Raw genomic sequence first — 18,296 nt, forward strand, 5'->3', positions numbered from 1 at the left:
CTTTGTTGTTGCTATTTTTCTCTCCCTCTGTGAAAAAATAGCTTCAAAGGGAAACCAAATTGGTTTACAAAGGCAAATATATTTGTAAGAAATAAAATACAATACATTTCTCATATGCTCCCTCCTGCTGGAGTTTTTTGGAGTCCAGGATTTAAATGCAACATTTTGTAATCCACCAGGATCACTGAAATACGGTTCTTTGTTCTACACTATGTATGATTCAGTGTAATCCCTAAATACCTATACTGTACATGGGTAAATAATGTTAACACACTCTCTAAATGCCAGAAAAGTTAACATCTCAGAGCATATTGAGAGTAGTGATAAATCCAGGTGTATTGCAGAGACCCTCTGCAACAGAAATCCTTTAATCCCCCTCATGCAAATGATTTTTGAAACACATTAATGAAATCAATCTATAGCATGTAGTATATATACAGTATACAATGACAAGTCTAATATCACACAAGAAGAGACTTGCGATTGTATATCATAACTGTGGAGTAGCAGAGATGTTCAGTAATGGGTTACTGTCACAAGGCATATAGGTAGATAAGCATGCGTTTTTACATTTAACTAAACATTTCTGAGGCACGTGAAAGCTTGACACCTGTATGGGAAAGTGCCCTGTGATAAACACAGTTGTATATTTAAAATAGCATTATGTTTATTTCATGTTTACTGTTTAATCCCACCAAATTAGAAAATTCTGAAAAATCATACGAGATTAAAAAAGATTAACTGGTTTTTAAGAGATCAAATAGACCCCAAACATAATATGAAGCTTAAACTCTGGATGAACTGCATATGAAGTAAAAACCCTGCTTTAGTGAGTTGACTGTGGTTGACTTCTATATACGCAGAAAAGCAGCTAGGTACAGCACCTAGAAATGCACATCCCTTCCAGTAACACAGCAATGCAGTAGCCATCTACAGCTGAACCCAGTGCAATCCTGTGGGGCATTTGTGGGAAGCCTAGTGCCTGCAAGTCTCCTGTACTCTGCCCAGTGCATTGCATGAGTACGAGTACTGTTGCTATTATATTTTCTAGCGATAGCATGGGCATTTTAGAGAAGCATTATTATTATTGTACATCTGTACATACACAAACACCTGTAGTTTGATAAAGAGAATACCTGTAAGAGGCAAAGTTTTTGCCGTTGGCTGTGGCTGTATGCGAGGTTCTCACTATGCCACGCTTTGTTCACACAGCTCAGATAAAGGCTGTGCCTTTTGGCGAGGTTCTTTTTCGACTGGACTTCTCCGTTGACATTAGTTCGCTAAGTGCACTTTCCTGACACTCCTGGATTGATTGAAACAAAATGTCACAATTATGCCCCGTAGCGCAAGCTTTAATTATTCATCAATTAGCGTTTTTTATTTTTTTAAACTGATTTTTCATTCAGTTTGCAGAGATGTACGGTTCCCCCTGCTGTTAACCAGTCCAGTGTCATTAGTTTCTGGGTTTGCAATTAAACCTGATGCATAATTCATCAACCCCGAGTCTTTAGACACCGCAATGAGCTCTCGAGGACTAGATGGGAAATTAATTCTGGGAAATGACGTGCTTCTCAGGAGTGAGCAGATGCCATTGGTCTGGGCAGGAAAAGGAAATAAAATGAACTGTCATATCATCTATTTAAACCAAAGACAGGATAATTCTCAGAATAAGGACAGTATACATTGTGTGTCTTTCCTTTTGGGCCTACAACTCTGACATGGAAACGTATTTCTTGTAAACACGGATTGAAATTCATGACCTTTTATTTGTGCCACCTTTGCAAATTCATAAACACCAAAACTTGTCATAATTGATGTTTCATATTCCGTTTTCTATATGAAAAAATAAGCTACAAGGAACTATACAGAACAGCCAAATGGCCAGTTCTCACCATTAAACAGACCTATCCCCCTGCTAAAGCAACTTTAAATATTGAGTGAGATTTCAGTTTGTTCATCAACACTGCCGGGCTAGAACAGGGAGCAGGTAAATGCAGTTATATGCCAAAACTAGTGTGGAGATTATCATTCAGACCAATTGGAATGTACTAGAATGTACATCTTTTAAATGGATACAGTTGCATATCTGCACAAAGACATTAGGCTATTATCCTGCACTACTGTCGTAATCTAGTGGAGGAATTATACCACAGCATTTTGCAAATACCAGCAACTCTTGGGAAATAAAATTTAGTTCTTGAGAGACTGAGGAAAATATGTTTATTCAATATGGAAAAATATGCTATTTTAATTTGGTGTAGATGCATATGTAAAATGTCAGTCATTTTTTTCTCAGAAGCTAAATGGAGTGTATCGTAAATGCTTTAATGGAGAAAAGCAAAAGAGTTGTTGTGGTAACATGGATTGATTTTAATTGGAAAGTTTGTTATTTATAGCAGCAGTACACATATATTTATAGCTGCGGAATGCATCTTTTTTTAGATGTGAATTTGATAGTATCGACTCAATGTCTTTGTTTTAAAAATGTATTATTTCTTTCTCAATTCTTGGCATGTAAAATGGAGCACATTACTTCTCCTGCTTGTGTATAAAGATCTAGCCAGCAGTAGGTTTTAACGAAAGGTCATTCTAAAGAAAGCCATTTTGAGGTATATAAACAGATTTGCACATTTAATTCTATACAGGTGCAACACCGTAGTACACGTGACCACTCTGGTTGAAGCAGTTGTAGGAACAGAGGAGAACTCGCACTGGGATGGACTGCAAGCTTCTCATCTTCATGTCCTGAAAGCAGAGATGGGCAGAAGTCACCCATGTTCCTTTCAATTCTACACACTTTTCCCAGAACACCATTACACTCTTATCATTTATTTGTCATATATTATTATTATTACTATTGTTGTTATTTGTTATGATTATTATTGCTGTTGCTGTTATTATTATTATTATTATTATTAATAATAATAATAATAATAATAATAATAATCTTTGGATTATTATTGTTATTGTTGTTGTTATTATTATTATTGTTCTATATACAGCATTGCCAGTTGCAAAAGAGTCATAGTAGTGTATCCATTGAGAATAGGCTAAACAAACAGAACAACATTAGAATATAAGAACGTAAGAATATATTGAAGAGAATATGGATATGGTACAGCCCTATTACCCAACCTGTGCTCTAATCTCTGCTGCCACCAGACACCTAGGCTAGCTGTCCCCTCCTTACGATGACATGCTTAGTGCTTCTCCCGGCTTCTCCTCTTCTCCCTACTGTCCAATGCTGGAACGACCTGCCCACCACGGTCAGTATTAGGAGCTTCCGGAATAACCCGAAGACCCACCTGTTCAGGCAACACCTCTCCCTACCTATTCCCACTCCCCTCTTCCACATCTTCTAGTGTAGTAGTGACAAATGATTATCTATTGCTGGTGCCTTATGGCCCGACCGTTGCACTCTCATTAATCGCTACTTAAGATGTCGGTAATTTACGAATCTCTGCCTTTTCTTTGTGCGCTAATTGTAAGTCGCCCTGGATAAGAGTGTCAGCCTAAAATGTAAATGTAAAATGAGAATAGGCCGCCTAGGCTCACTAGTTACATACAAATTAGAGTATTCAGCACTGCACCAGGCCTGGACTTTCAACACCCCTAGGGTCTCTGATTCTACTACATGAATATTAGATGAAAGGAATCTAAGGGAAATTAAACTGGATTTAACAAGCTCTGATTGGTTATTCAGTACTTGTGTCACCTGTATGCTAAGTAACCCATCCCCAATTGACACGAATAGTATGTAGGATGACCTCTCTGATACATTGCATTTCGTGGTTCATGTGACTATATCTTCTCTGCATTATGTTCAGCTCAATATACTGTCCTGTTTTATTTTTTTACTCAAGTGTTACCTTCCGATTTGCTCGTTGATAAAGTATTCAAAAAGAGAGAAGTTGGAGTTGAACATTAACAGTATAGAAATCTCCTGTTTACATTAAAACATTCAAGAATAAGGAAGTAAGGGGGATGGAAGAAATGCCAGAACTGTTTATCTATTCTGTCTCCATACTTTGTGTTGGTGTGATTATTCCTCTAGCAGGGTTAGTGCTTCGGATAGATTAGCAATTAGCCAGCCCTGCCATCATTCCTCCATAACTGTAAATGCAGCTGTGAAGACGATGAACGGGGACAGGTGCTGCTATAAAGAGCAGACCCCTACCTTCTTGAGGTTAACGAACTGCACGCACTCCAGCCAGGTGGTGAGGAAGGCCTGGGAGCAGAGGGCACACCTGCCCGCCAGAGCCAACATGTCCGCCACGGCCGGGTGGAGAGCCAGGGCACGGTGCAGAAACGAGAACTCGCTCCTGCACTCCGTCAGAATCAGCCTGGCTGCCTGCTCCTGTCCAGGAGAGACGGCAGCAGGCATGACTAATTGAACCCCGCAAATTAACCTGCTTTACAGAGAGACTGCTGGCACTCTCCTCCCAGGCAGTCGTATATCTTGACTGGTTTTAAATGCACAGGTTCTTCACACATTCCATGACCAGTGGGAATATAGTCAGGTTTATAGTTACAAAGTTTGGGATACGTGTATTGCTCAAAGGTGTTCAAACCCTGGAGAAATTCAAACACTGAATTCAAAGAAGCAACCTACTAGTCAGCAACAACATATATATAAGGTACATGGTCCTAGAGATGTATCTCAGCTCAAGAAAGTGTAAATTTTTCTTTGAACAAATTAAATCTGTCTTTCATTGAACAGGATGACTTAAAGTTCACTTGGGTTGTATAGCCATGGTTCCTTCCAAGGGGATGCTGGGTACACAGGTATGGTTTGTCAGTTCAGACATTTTTAACAACATTTAATTGTGCATGTGCAGAATCTGCCAAAATAACCAATGTCAGCAGCGTCAACTTTCACAGATAACACAAAACAAGGCCATTTCCAAAAGGTATGTGCAAAACATTGCAATATACAATGTTTCCATTCTCTTTTCTGTTTTATTTGACAATAATTGCAACATTAATCTGTGCATAATCGGTGCATTAAAACAATGCATTCAGGAGTGCTCCACAGCATGGTAGATACACACTGCAAATATACATGTGTGAGTAATACATTACATCAATGGCATTTGGCAGACGCTCTTATCCAGAGCAACATACATTTGATTAGACTAAGCAGGAGATAGTCCTCCCCTGGAGCAATGCAGGGTTAAGGGCCTTGCTCAAGGGCCCAACAGCTGTGCAGATCTTATTGTGGCTACACCAGGGATCAAACCACCGACCTTGTGGGTCCCCAGTCATGTACCTTCACCACTACGCTACAGGCTGCATGTGTTACATGTTACATGCCCCGGCCTGTAGCGGAGTGGTTAAGGCACATGTAGAGCACTGCTATGTAGATACGATTTTGATACATTACCTTTAAAGAGAGCACCTCTGCCTCTTGAATAGATTGCACCAATTCATGCTGGACGAAATCATTTCCTTCACAGTACAACTTCTCTAACCTGACAAGATGGAACTAACAGACCAGTGACAAAAGTAAATGCATGCACTCACAACTGGTGAAAAGTATATATGTAATACAAGTAGTATTTTACTGCATCTTCTTTCTCCTGGCATTTATTTGCCTTGCTCCGTATAGAAATTTGTTTTAGAGAATGAATAATAGATTAACATCCATTATATGTGTGGGTATTTTTTTCCACAGTATGTGGTCTCATTAAAATGGGCACACCACGCCAGGACCTCTAAACACTGCCGGGACTTCTAAAATACATACATACATCCACTGGAAACATGGTCAGACAATTTCCTGCAACATCAAGCACTTTGAGCTTTGACAGTCTGAAAATCCCCTGAGGAGAAAAGATTAAGACTTCACTTAGTAATGTAGATATTGCATAAAAAATCTTAATTTCGAAAGAACAAATTATGTATTAAATGGACCAGAAGGCCTTTGGACCTATGTGATCTTTGTATCCACTCAGTGAGCACTTTATTAGGTATTTATTAGACTTCTTTTTTAGACTTATTGGTCTTCTGCTGCTGTAACCTATCCACTTATGTTGACATGATGTGTTCAGAGATGGTCTTTCGTGTACCACTGTTGTAATGAGTAGTTATTTGCATCACTGTCACCTTCCTGTCAGTTTCAACCAATCTGGCCCTTCTCCTCTGACCTCTCTCATTAACAAGGCATGTTTGCCAGCAGAACGCCGACTCACTGGATTTATTTATTTTTTTCGCACCATTCTCTACAAACTCTAGAGACTATTGTGTGTTAAAATCAGGAGATTTTTCTGAGATACTCAAACCACCCTGGCACCAACAATCATTCCACAGTCAAACTCACTTAGATCACATTTAATTCCCCATTTGGTCGGAAAAACAGCTGAACCTATTGACCATGTCTGCATGCTTCTATGCGTTTAGTTGCTGCCACATGATTGGCTTATTAAATATCTGCATTACCAAGCTGGTGTACAGGTTGACCTAATACAGTGGTCACTGAGTGTATGTTCTATTTCCTCTACCAAATCAGTCTTGGGTCATGCCACAATAAGAGTCACACAAGCGTTTAGCACTCGCATTCAGTTGCATTCACATTCACAGATATTTTCTTTATAGCTGCAGTAGCACGGATATACAGATATAAGATGCCCTAACTGAGTAAGGACTCCGTATTATTCAGTAATATATATTGCAGAGCTTGCACTAGAAAAAAAATGTTCTTACCTCAGGCAGTAGTTTCAGGTAGTTTCTTGCAATATAGAGCTTAGACAGTTGCGGTAAGAAGCAGAGTTGTGGCGGCAAAGTGACAAGGTTGTTGTTCGTTAAATTGAGCTCAGTCAGCTCTTTAAGCAAAGCTATTTCAGCAGGAATAACTTCCAATTTGTTGTTAGTTAGACTCAAAATTTGCAAGTGGGTAAGCCTGTGGATAAATTAGATCTTATGTTAGATATTTCAACTTGCACCACGTTCAAAACATTTCGTGAAGCTGTGAGATTGACGCATTCAAAATATCACAGTACAGTAAGTGTTTGAAATCTGAAATAACCTATTTACCAATAGTAGACATGAACATTTATATTATTACAGCTATAGCATGACTGTTGAACAAATATAAACATGTTTTCAGTTACCCCTTTATCTGTGGCGGAAGGACACGGATTTTGTTGTGATTCACATTGAGAATGACAAGTTCGGAGAGCGCATCTGCAGAGGACAGCTTTGGTAAGGTTCAGAATGCAAGGTAGCCTAATACATGATAAAATAATCAATGAGCAAATTCGGTGTGCGCAACTACAATCAGAATGGACATACCAAAAATGTCTTCAGGCAAATTCTCGATTTTGTTTCCAAATACATAAAGTTTCCTTAGGGATGGAAGATACTTCAGAACTGGTGGAATCTCTTCGAGGAAATTATTTCCCAGGTTGAGCTCTGTCAACTTTCCATAGGAAAAAAATGTTTAATGAATTATGATCATTGTTTATTGAAACTTTGCAAAATGACGTTAAGCATTTACTTACGTGGCATAATGATTGCAATTCAATGGGCAGAGTCGAAAGGCAATTGTTGTTTAACTTCAGTTTCAAAAGACTTGTAAGATTTGCAAGGTTGCTAGGAATGTGGTCTATATTCTTAGAACTCAAACTGAACGATTTTGTATTTGCCCTTAAAGCTCGGATGACAAGATTGTTTGCCATTTGAAGCCAGGCTCTCATTGAACCACTGCATTCAAGACACGGTGTTTCTATGGAAATAAGACGCTTCAAGAGAAAATGCAGTTGACTGAAGGACAACAGCGACCTCTACCGTTGCATATCTATTCAGGTGTTAAAACAAGTGCCATACCATTTAGTTATACTGAACGAGAACTTCCTATTTTACCAAGACAAGCACCTTTTAAAATGATATTTCGGAATGAAAATCACAATTTGCGCAGAATTATTCCTGCGAAACAGCAAAGTGCATTGATGATGTCTTGAGCAGAAGCAACATTGTGCCATATATTATCAACGTACCAATTTCAGATTCCAGTTCCTGGTGACCAACCAAAACTGTATTTTGGATACAAATGCCATATTTCGCATCATTAAAATTGAGGGAAAAGACCTGACGAACAATGTGACAGTGCACGTGCCACAAAACCCATTAAAAACGATTTAGAAACAGGTAGATTAATTTGAGACTTCAGCACCCTCCAAATGTCCTGCTTTAACCTTCCTATTAAACCAAGATTCTTTCCAAGTCCAAGTACCAATACCTTAGGCCTTTATGCACAATTCGAGAAGAATGTCACTAATAATCAAAATACAATTTTGTTCCAATCAGAAAGGGTGTGCAATTTAAGGAAGTATTAAAATAATAATTATAATAATACATCTTATTTATAAAGCGCATTTCAAGAAACTCAATGTCACTGTACAGATCAGACACAAATACAGAGACACATAGTACAGAACAGGTTTTTATTTTTTAGACTGTCACCTTCCTGTCAGCTCTGACCAGTCTGGCCATTCTCCTCAGACTTCTCTCATTAACAAGCATTTCTGCCCATAGTTTTTTTTAGTTTTTCACACCATTCTTTGCAGTCCAGAGACTGTTGTGCCAGGAGATCAGCAGTTTCTGAGATACTCAAACCACCCTGTCTTGGACCAATAATCATTCTATGGTCAAAATCGCTTAAATCACATTTTTGATGTGAACATTAACTGAAGCTCCGGAACTGTATCTGCATGATTCACACAACGTCTCAAGAGTTTGGCAGAGAACGGTACGAAAAACCAAAAACATCCAGAGAGCAGCATTCTTCGGGCAAAAACATTGTTAATGAGAGAGGTCAGAAGAGAAGGGCCAGACTGGTCAAAGCTGACAGGAAGGTGACAATCTAGCAGCTGAATTTTGGATTAGTTGTTGCTTGTTGATAGCATGATTTGGCATACCTATTAGAAGTGAATTGGAGTACTTCAGTCTGGATGTTACAAATACATGGATCAGTTTCTTTGTTGGAGTAAGTGAGAGAGGGTCTGAGTTTGGAGATGTTACGGAGGTGGAAAAAGTAAGTTTTGGTGGTCTGAGATCTGAGGTTCCTGAGGGAAATGTAGTGTTGCCTGTTAGATAGGATGTAGACTGTGCCTGTTTTCTGGGGGGCTAGTGTCTCTAGTGACTTAGATAGGAGTGTAGTGAGAGACTAACTCTTCAGAGTTGGTGCAGAGAGGGTCAGTGATAGGACAGGCAGTAATTTTTCGAGTAAAATTATCAGGGTCAATGTTTATCACACTTCTGAAGGAGATGATGCGTTTACATTTTTCAGAAATGCTGGTAATATTGGAGGGGTTCCACCAGAGGAGCACAGCAGGTCCAGAATATGGCCTCCGTAGCGAGAGGGGAAGTTAATATGTTGTATGACATAAAGACAATCGAGCAGACATAAAATGGGGAGTGACATTACAGCAGGAAGAGTCAACGTGAATATTAAAATCACCCAGCAGAAGGACATTAGCAGACAGCACAGACACAGGTTAATAGTGGAGAGAGCTCAGAAAAGACTACAGTTGAGAACTTGGGAGGTTGATATATTATTACGACAATTAGAGGTTGTAGCTGTCAGTTTAAAAGCAAGACATTCAAAAGACGAGACAGTTGATACGTAAACTACAATCGTTTTTAGATCAGAACGATAGAATAGAATGTTTGTGGGTATATGAAACCTGGGATAATTTGGGTCACTAGTGATTACTGTGCTGTGCATCCACACACAGGTTCTGATTGATCACAGGACCTACTCGACAGCAGTCTAATTATACATGGAACATGATGAAAAATCCCTCAGGCAGAGCCTGTTTATTGATTCATTGTTCAAGGCATTGCGCATCTCCTGCAATTTCACTCACCTTCTTTGTCTGCAGAAAGGTACAAATAACGTGAGTAAAACTAAAATAAGCTGTGTCCTTTATGACTTTAATTGCAAGATACAATAGTCCTAGGCATACATATAGTTCACTACCCGTTTTAGAACATACCAGTCAAAGAATAAAATGGCACACAACTCAAACACTGAATTACACACATCCACAGCATGACTATTCTCTGACAGGAACTGATGCACTTAACTCATTACTGAACCCTCTTTATGGGTTCCTTCAGCAGGATACTGCTGTGTTCGTGTCTCCACTCTCCAATGTTTTAGGCTAAAGCATGATTCAACAGTCACTTTATTCCTCTCTCACATCCCAAGGACGTCTTGAGAGACTAGCCTAGTAACATCCAACAAATTCCTTAAAATGAAATGGGAGGTTGACGAAGAATGACAATGAAAATTTCAGCTTTCCTCTTCCTTGGGTGCTTCTTTCAAAGGCTCCACAGAGTTGTAGTGCTCTCCCAGTCCATAGGCGTGACGCATGTATCTGAAACAGAACACACACAGGGAGAATGCACCTCTCACTACCTCAGAAGATGGAGGACCGACCCATTATCTGCAGACATATTTTTGTCAGACAACAACAATTAGGGCCACGTTTGACCATTCTACTCAAGTCTGTTTTGTGAAATGGTAACACTCACAGACTACTGTAAAAAGTACTAGACAATTTGCATTTTGGTACTCTCACAAATAAGGAAATTCAAACATGGTGTTTGGAAGGCTCTAGAATCCTGGAACACCAAAGGAGCTCTGTTTCAAAATTGGCAGAATTGCAATGGCCTTGAAGGGAAACCGTAAAAGCACTGCAAGATATACTGTGCACTCGGTTGGTAGATACTCCTTTTCATAAAGGTGTTTTTAGATGTAGTCGTTTCCTTTCACATTACAGTATAAAAAATTCAAAAATCTCACAGAAGTGTGTGTGTGTGCAATCATACATGCAATTACAAGCGGTATAATCATAGGAGCAGAGTGCATTCAAATAAATGGAAAGAGTGAATTAATGAAAGCATCTTCATAAATTGCATGCATATTAATTAACAAATACCATTAAGCAGAGATGTGCTGCTTTCTAGCATCACACTTAACAAAATACAGTAATTTTTTGACAATGAGAATTTCAAACACATGAACCATACAGTCCACACAGATCAAATATTTTTTATTTTCATAGTCTGAATTTTTCTTGCACCAAATATGCTCACAAGCAGACTCCACTGTGTATGCGTGTATAACATGCATAACAATATTATAACACAATGAAAACGAATAAAATACAATGCAAAACAGTAAAATAATAAAACAAATACCACAGAACCCGCAATAACAAAATCATTTGTATATCACATAACCATCGTTGGGCTCCCGTTTTGTTCGAACTTTTTAATGTTAAAAGACATTATGAGGGGTCGTTTTATTTTCTGATTATAAGTTTATATAATGCACCCAGGATCACTCCTTTACTATGGTTATTGGTGCTACAGTATTCTGGTAACGTAAACCAAAGCAATGTCATTTTGAGCAAGGTTTAATGTAGCCTATGGTTATATTTGTCATGTGCATGTTCTGTTTTTAATAATCAGTCTATTTCCTATACGTTTAACTCCTAAATGAGTGTGTAAAAAGCATCAGTCATATGCTTCATTTTTTCAAATTCAAAATAGAATGAAGGAAGTAAATTTCTCTCACGTGTATGCAAGTTTGGCCTTATAACACAGGTAATGAGTGAAAACCTTTTTCCCCTCCAGTAACTAAGTATAAAAAAATATATACATACATATATATATCTTTTTTTTTTTCCATTAACCTTGCAATAATGCAAGCCAGCATTTTCTGTGACTGAATTTTTGGAGGCATTATAACTGGATTTTACAATAATAATAAAATAAAAAAAAGAGTATTGCACATGTAGCATTTCAGAACTGAAGTCATCAGCTCCAAATCTGAACAGGCGATCATTTTACCCTTAAATTTAAAAACAGGAACTCCATATGCCGCCTCAGGTTAGTGACTGCCAGCAGAACTAAATGGAATCCTACACCCAAACGTACGTAAAACAGACATACAGTTGTTCTTTGTTGTTGATAGTTATTGACAGGATACCATTCAGAGCTCACGGTGAGGACTGTACTCACATTAGCACAATCGGTGCATTGGTGTACTCTTCCCCAATCACTATAGAGGGAGAATCAGCCTGGATGACTTCAAAGGGCATCTCAAGAACCTGACTCAGAGCACGCAACTGTAAAACAACGACAACCATTATCAACACAGGACATTTGCAGATGTAATTAAGATATGTTTCTAGAATTCACGCTTTACTTGTATTTGTTTGGATCAAATCCATCTGAACAAAAAGGTGATATTTTTAAATTCCAGAACATTCACCCAAAATATCACCAGAGAAGCCAGACAAGCCAGTAACCAACATGAGCAGGGCCAGATAGAACCTCAGGCTTATTACACATTTTAATAGTACAGTGAGAGGTGTGGTGTCCAGTAATAAAGTTTCCATCCAAATATTTCAGATATTCTGAAAAGGGCACAATAAGTAGTAATAAAAAAAATAAAAAAGCAAGCTGCAATGTTTTAGGCTTCCTGGCCTGGTAGCATGTGACATCACATCATCATTTAATCGAAAAATGCAATGTCCAATTAATCAGCCTTTATCCCATCTTCTCTCTGTCAATATGCCAACTTTTCCACCTCAGCCAAACATAACAACATTTTTGCAATAATTTGAAGAAATAATTTCAGCCGTTTCCACTCAGGTGTACTTAAAGGTACAATAGGTAAGATTTTTGTGTTAAAACATTGTTATAAGACCACTGTAAATCCCTTCCTATCATTGAAAAAGGCTCACTGACATGTTGACTCACTCTCTGCCTGCATTGATAGTCCTTAAATTCGGGTTTCAAAATATACAGTTGACACACCGAAACAGTACCAAAACAGTGGTAAAATAATTCAAGCTCATTGGTTGAATATTAGTTCCAATTGCCACAGTCATTGGAGTTTCAATGTCAATTGGGATAAACAGTGTTGTGGTTTGAGGATGTTTGTTGCTGCAATTCCTCTCTCGACTGTAAGGAGTCTGAAATTACCTTTAAACGCAAGCTCAAAAGTAGCAAAAACAGTTGGATGGGAACCACATTAGTAAGCGCGTCTTAAGTGCGTAGAAAGAGCATCTTAAGTGCGTAGTAAGTGCATCTGAAGTGCGTAGTAAGTGCATCTGAAGTGCGTAGAAAGTGCATCTTAAGTGCGTAGAAAGTGCATCTTAAGTGCGTAGAAAGTGCATCTTAAGTGCGTAGAAAGTGCATCTTAAGTGCGTAGAAAGTGCATCTTAAGTGCGTAGTAAGTGCGTCTTACCTCCAGCTGCCCGCCCCAAGCTGCAGTGTCCTCCACATCACTGCAGTACTTCTCAAACTCGTCTGAGAACACACATTACACTGTTAACACCAGGGAAGAAACCCTGATTCCAACTTCACACTATGTGTGTCAACAACCGTGGAAAATGTGGAGAGCAATTCTTCGCTGTAAGGAAACATCTACATACAGTACTGTCCGAATATTGAAAAAATGTGAAATTTGAGACTGAGCATCAAGGCTTAGTTAGACAATGATCTATTCTCTGCAATCTGTTGTTGGATACTGTACAAAACCCAGCAATGGAGCTGACATTTTGGACTGAGGTCATCTGATGCAGCTTCACATCTGCTCCTGCTTTAATGGCCTTTAAATGTGCTTCTTACTAAACTCGATCTGAAAAAGTAATTGGGTATTTGGGGACCTTATGCTGTTCCAAACATGATATGCTATCGCCTACGTATCTCCCCGGTGCTTAATAGCCAATTGCTTACTCAATGACTGAAAATAGGCTGGATCAAGCCCAGGTACAAAACTGACCCATCACCGGGGCTAAACAACAGCTATCCTTGCATGGCATTTTAACGGGTGTTTATCACTCATAAAATTTAATGGAAGGAGTATGTGCCAGATGGGTGCCACGCCGGATGGTCCAACATTGAGTCCTGGAAGTGCCAGAGCTAACAGGCTGCCAGGTGAACAGAGTGGGCAGCATTATTGGCTGAAGCAGAACCCACTGAGACCATTTAGGGAGGTTACTCTAGTTGCAGGGTCCAGGTTGCTGCGGCCTTCCTGCAGCTGCTACAGGAACGTGCGTTCCTTTACCGCGGTGATGTCGCCGCTCGGACGGACGGTGGACTACAGCGTGAAAGAAGTAGCGGCTGACAGCATGCCAGCTAAGAGTGTGCCAAATTCAAAATGGCCGCCTGCATGTGCCTACGAGCACTATGGGGCATTGGGTGTAATATAAAATCAAAGCAGTACGCAACTAGACAACAGTAGTCTTTACATGAATCTCAGAACATGCGTTTATTATTAGTGGCTGGGGAAGGGGTGTCGTGACCAGAATGTCATGCACTCCGCCATCTTGGATAAGAGAGTAATTCATGTACTGGAATACATCACTAAGAACTTCCCAGGTTTTATTCACCAGCACGAGGATCAGTACGGCCATGTCTGCAGGCCTCACCTGCGGTGTACATGTCACCGGTGTTGGGGTTGGTGAGGAAGGGGAGGAAATCGTTGGCGCGGCTCCTCATGTGCTTGGCAGTCAGGGCCCGGAGCTGTGCCAGGTCGAGAGCGTGACCGTGGTCCCGCGCGGTCAGCTGGTCCTCCAGGGCGCGGTACATGCAGTGCCCGTCGGAGGGGATCTCCTTGATTTGCAGCTGCCTCTCAGCCAGCTTTTGGGCCAGCTTCAGTCTCTCCTGGTGCCTGAAGCCGGACAGGTTCGTGACCTCGGCTTCAGCAATCCGGCTCTCCCTCTCCTTCTCCAGGGCAGCCTTCTTATCCTAAGGATGGAGTCGGTTATACACATGCCGCTTTCCATAATGTTTGGGACAAATACATTTTTCTTTCATTTGCCTCTTTGGATTTGTAATCAAACAATTCACAAGTTGTTAAAGTGCAGATTCCCAGCTTTTGTTCAAGGGTATTATTTTAACAAAGCTTACAGCACCTTTTATACACCCTATGCCACCCTACCCCCATTTCAGGGCACCATAATGTTTGGAATATTAATGTAAATAAGAGTAGTCATGTTTACTACTGTGTCGCATATCCTTTGCATGCAATGACTGCTTGAAATCTGTGACCCATAAACATACTCTTCTCTGGTGATGATCTTAGCCGTAGAGGTCTTCCTTGGCCTACCAGACCCCTAGTGATTACAGAGCTCAGCAGCCCTGTTTTTTTTCTGAATGATGTTCCAAACTGATGATTTTGTTAAACCTAAAGTTTGGCCAAAGTCTTGTTTTTTTTTTTGTTCATATTTCTCAGTCACATAATGGCTTCCTTCACTTTCATTGGTAAACTCTGGTCCTTATGTTGACAAACACCAATAACCAGAATCAAGACTAGATACTGAAAGCTCTCTTATCCCCACACTAAGGAAGCAATTGAACACATCCGAAACCAAAATCATAAACCAAACATTTCCTTTAATAAAAGTGGATAATCTACACTCTAACAACATTAATTGTTTGACTACAAATCTAAAACTGTAGAGTAGAGACAATATGTACCAAAGAAATATATGTATTTATCCCAAACACTGTGGATTGCCTTTTTTTTTTTAACAAGACAAATATGCACATGTCCTTCAGAATGGGTCTGGCTCCTGCAATCTCACTTCCTAAGAGTCGGGGATGTGATTTTTCATGCTTAATCAGGAAACACTGATTTTCAATCAGGGCCGGTATGTATAAAGCTGCTCAAAATAAAACGTAGGTCTCCACTTTACTCCGCTTGATGTAATTTATGATTTCTTGCTGCAAGATTTTCACATTGTTGAATCCATCTTTATCTCAACGAACCACATCATATTAGTCTATTCTACAGCTCTTAGCAATTAGTTGTGATATGATTAGCAGATATTAATTGAAAATATGCATTTAATAATGGGTCAAAATCAATTTTGTGTCTCTAAATGTTTTATACAAATTGAATTCAGGCACAAGCACATTGTTAATGGTTCCTGTTCAAAATTGTAAGGTGGAACAACATTTTGTGATGAGAAAGAACCAGTCCCTCATATTTGTCAATGCATCATCCTTTTTAATATAAATGGAGGCACCAGCGCATCTAATTGCTCCAGGTTATGCAACGGGCTGTTCGATGAAGGCTTGCTATTGGCTGATTCCTGGGTGCCATGATTGTAATTCCACTTTACAGCACCTGAGTGTGTCGTGAATTAAACTGAGATCAGCACCTAAGAATGCCACTTACCGTTTGCTAAAAAATGGTCTTAGTGCAGGTATGCATAGCAGTTAGGTCCTACTTTTTGGTTAGAACTTTTTAACTCCTTAGTCAAAGTTTCCGACCATTCTTTGGAGTAATTCTGAGCAGCTGTACACGTACATCCGGCCCCAGACCTCCGAGAGGCTAGTTTCTCACCCGTCTCTTCTGAGCCTTGGAAGTACGACCTTGCTTTGATTCTTTTGTCTCTTCATTGTCCAAACCCAGGTTTTCTACCCCATTTGCAATGAGATCAACCTTGAAAATAATAAGAGTTGAACACAAAATTAAGGAACACTTCTGATATTAACTTACAATTAATACCAAATATTACCTTTCATGAGATGATTGTATTACATTACAATAATTTACACAATAAAATCATACATTATATATAGATTGCATATATATACAATCGCCAAGCACTTTATTAGGCATTTATTACTTCTTTTTTAGACTTTGACTGCTGTAGCCTATCCACTTAGTTATGATGCGTTGTGTATTCAGAGATGCTCTTCTGCATACCACTGTTGTAATGTGTGGTTATTTGCGTTACTGTCACTTTCCCGTCAGTTTTGACCAGTCTGTTCATTCTCCTCTGACATCTGATTTTTTTGGTTTGTTTTTTTGCACCACTCTTAGCAAACACTAGGGTGCGTGAAGATCGTAGGAGATCAGCCGTTTCTGAGATACACCCTGTCTGCCACCAATAATCATTCCACCATCAAAGTCACTTAGATCACTTTTTTTTTTTTTTCCCATTCTGATGGTTGATGTGAACATTAACTGAAGCTCCTGACCCGTATCAACATGACTTTATGCATTGCACTGCTACCACACTACTGGTTTATTAGATAATCACTTGAATAAGTAGGTAATAAAGTAAAAATGTTCCTAATAAAGTGCGCGGTGAGTGTATACAGTCAAAACTATACCTTCTCCCCATCTTGGTTATTGTTTAGCTGCTGAAGTTCTTCCTCGTGTTTTTCATTGAGTTCAGCCTCCAGCTTGGCAATGTCTTCTACGAGTTGTTTTCTCCTCTTCTTATCGTTCTTGGGGACAGCATTTTTCATGCTCTGAATTTTTGCTGTAAAATATCAAAGATCTATTCGTTAAATACTGGTATTTTCGTTTAATCCATTCAGCTGCCTTGTCAACTTATGACAGTTAAAGGATCTAGATACAATGACATATAGCGAGATAACCGCAATACTCGCAGTCATCGTCACTTGCTTGTGAGCGTTCGTAGCAAGTTCACTACTAGGTAGACATCACTTTGGTATTTTAAAGACACCTTTGGGTCCATATTTAGCTGTTTGTTGTGCTCATCTTGTTCATTCACGAAAGATTGTTGTCAAGCTAGCAACAATACATTTGTCCCAATTGATCGGATTTGCCGGGAAAGTGAGCTGATATTAACTTTCACGCATAAAACTACCCACAAAAGTGGAAACGCATGTAGGCTGCTTGCAAAATAGCCGGTTATGATGGAATCATCTCTTTTGTATGGGCGTACTAGGCTAGTTAGATTGATAGCCAGCTAGCCCTGGCAAGCTGGTTACCTATCCCGCCCCCACACATCATACCCTGTAAATCTTTCTTCTCTTTCCGATGTTGCTTGGTTAAGAGTTCCTCCGGCGTCTCAGTTTCTTCCATTGCTGTTATAATGTGTTACATACAAGTGAATATATAATCATAAAAATAGCAAACACAAGAACGTGCTTCTGACTGCCATGATGAGCAGACAGAACGCCCCAGTGTTCACCAAGGCGCACAGTCAATGACGTTTAGTTTCCGGATGCTTGCAACCCGGCGATTCTATTGGATACTTAGTTGAGAGCATGTGCCATGGACACGACAAAAGGAGCCCAGATTGTAGTAAATACAGTATTCAAAGAGGATTTTCAAGGAATTAGAGAACATGGGATAGAAAGGTTGGTGTGGGAATACTGATGGGGATCATGACGTGTCATAATCATCTAAGTCTATGTAGGTTCAGGTTCAGGCTTTTTGCACGTCCATGACAGCAGTGACTGCATCTGATATCTACATTGAGATATTATCTATGGTCTGACATACTCCA

At 39.5% G+C, this 18,296-nt stretch overlaps 2 protein-coding genes across 2 annotated transcripts; both read right to left on the bottom strand.

The window, feature by feature from the left end:
• Positions 1-2,390: 2,390 nt before the first annotated feature.
• lrrc69 (leucine rich repeat containing 69) lies at positions 2,391-7,676 on the bottom strand. The gene is made up of 8 exons (XM_061256397.1): positions 7,500-7,676; positions 7,291-7,417; positions 7,110-7,182; positions 6,703-6,898; positions 5,751-5,822; positions 5,384-5,485; positions 4,178-4,357; positions 2,391-2,745 (listed from the first exon to the last, which is right to left on the bottom strand). Exons 1-8 carry the CDS (start codon positions 7,674-7,676, stop codon positions 2,638-2,640), a joined length of 1,035 nt encoding a protein of 344 aa, XP_061112381.1. The 3' UTR covers positions 2,391-2,637.
• Positions 7,677-9,912: 2,236 nt separating this feature from the next.
• On the bottom strand, positions 9,913-18,006 carry otud6b (OTU deubiquitinase 6B). Its single transcript, XM_061253426.1, has 7 exons — positions 17,800-18,006; positions 17,149-17,300; positions 16,373-16,471; positions 14,451-14,769; positions 13,265-13,326; positions 12,031-12,137; positions 9,913-10,379 (listed from the first exon to the last, which is right to left on the bottom strand). Exons 1-7 carry the CDS (start codon positions 17,867-17,869, stop codon positions 10,295-10,297), a joined length of 894 nt encoding a protein of 297 aa, XP_061109410.1. The 5' UTR covers positions 17,870-18,006; the 3' UTR covers positions 9,913-10,294.
• Positions 18,007-18,296: the final 290 nt, after the last annotated feature.

The sequence above is a fragment of the Conger conger genome, chromosome 9, assembly GCF_963514075.1.
Source record: "Conger conger chromosome 9, fConCon1.1, whole genome shotgun sequence".
In the NCBI taxonomy this organism is placed as follows: domain Eukaryota; kingdom Metazoa; phylum Chordata; class Actinopteri; order Anguilliformes; family Congridae; genus Conger; species Conger conger.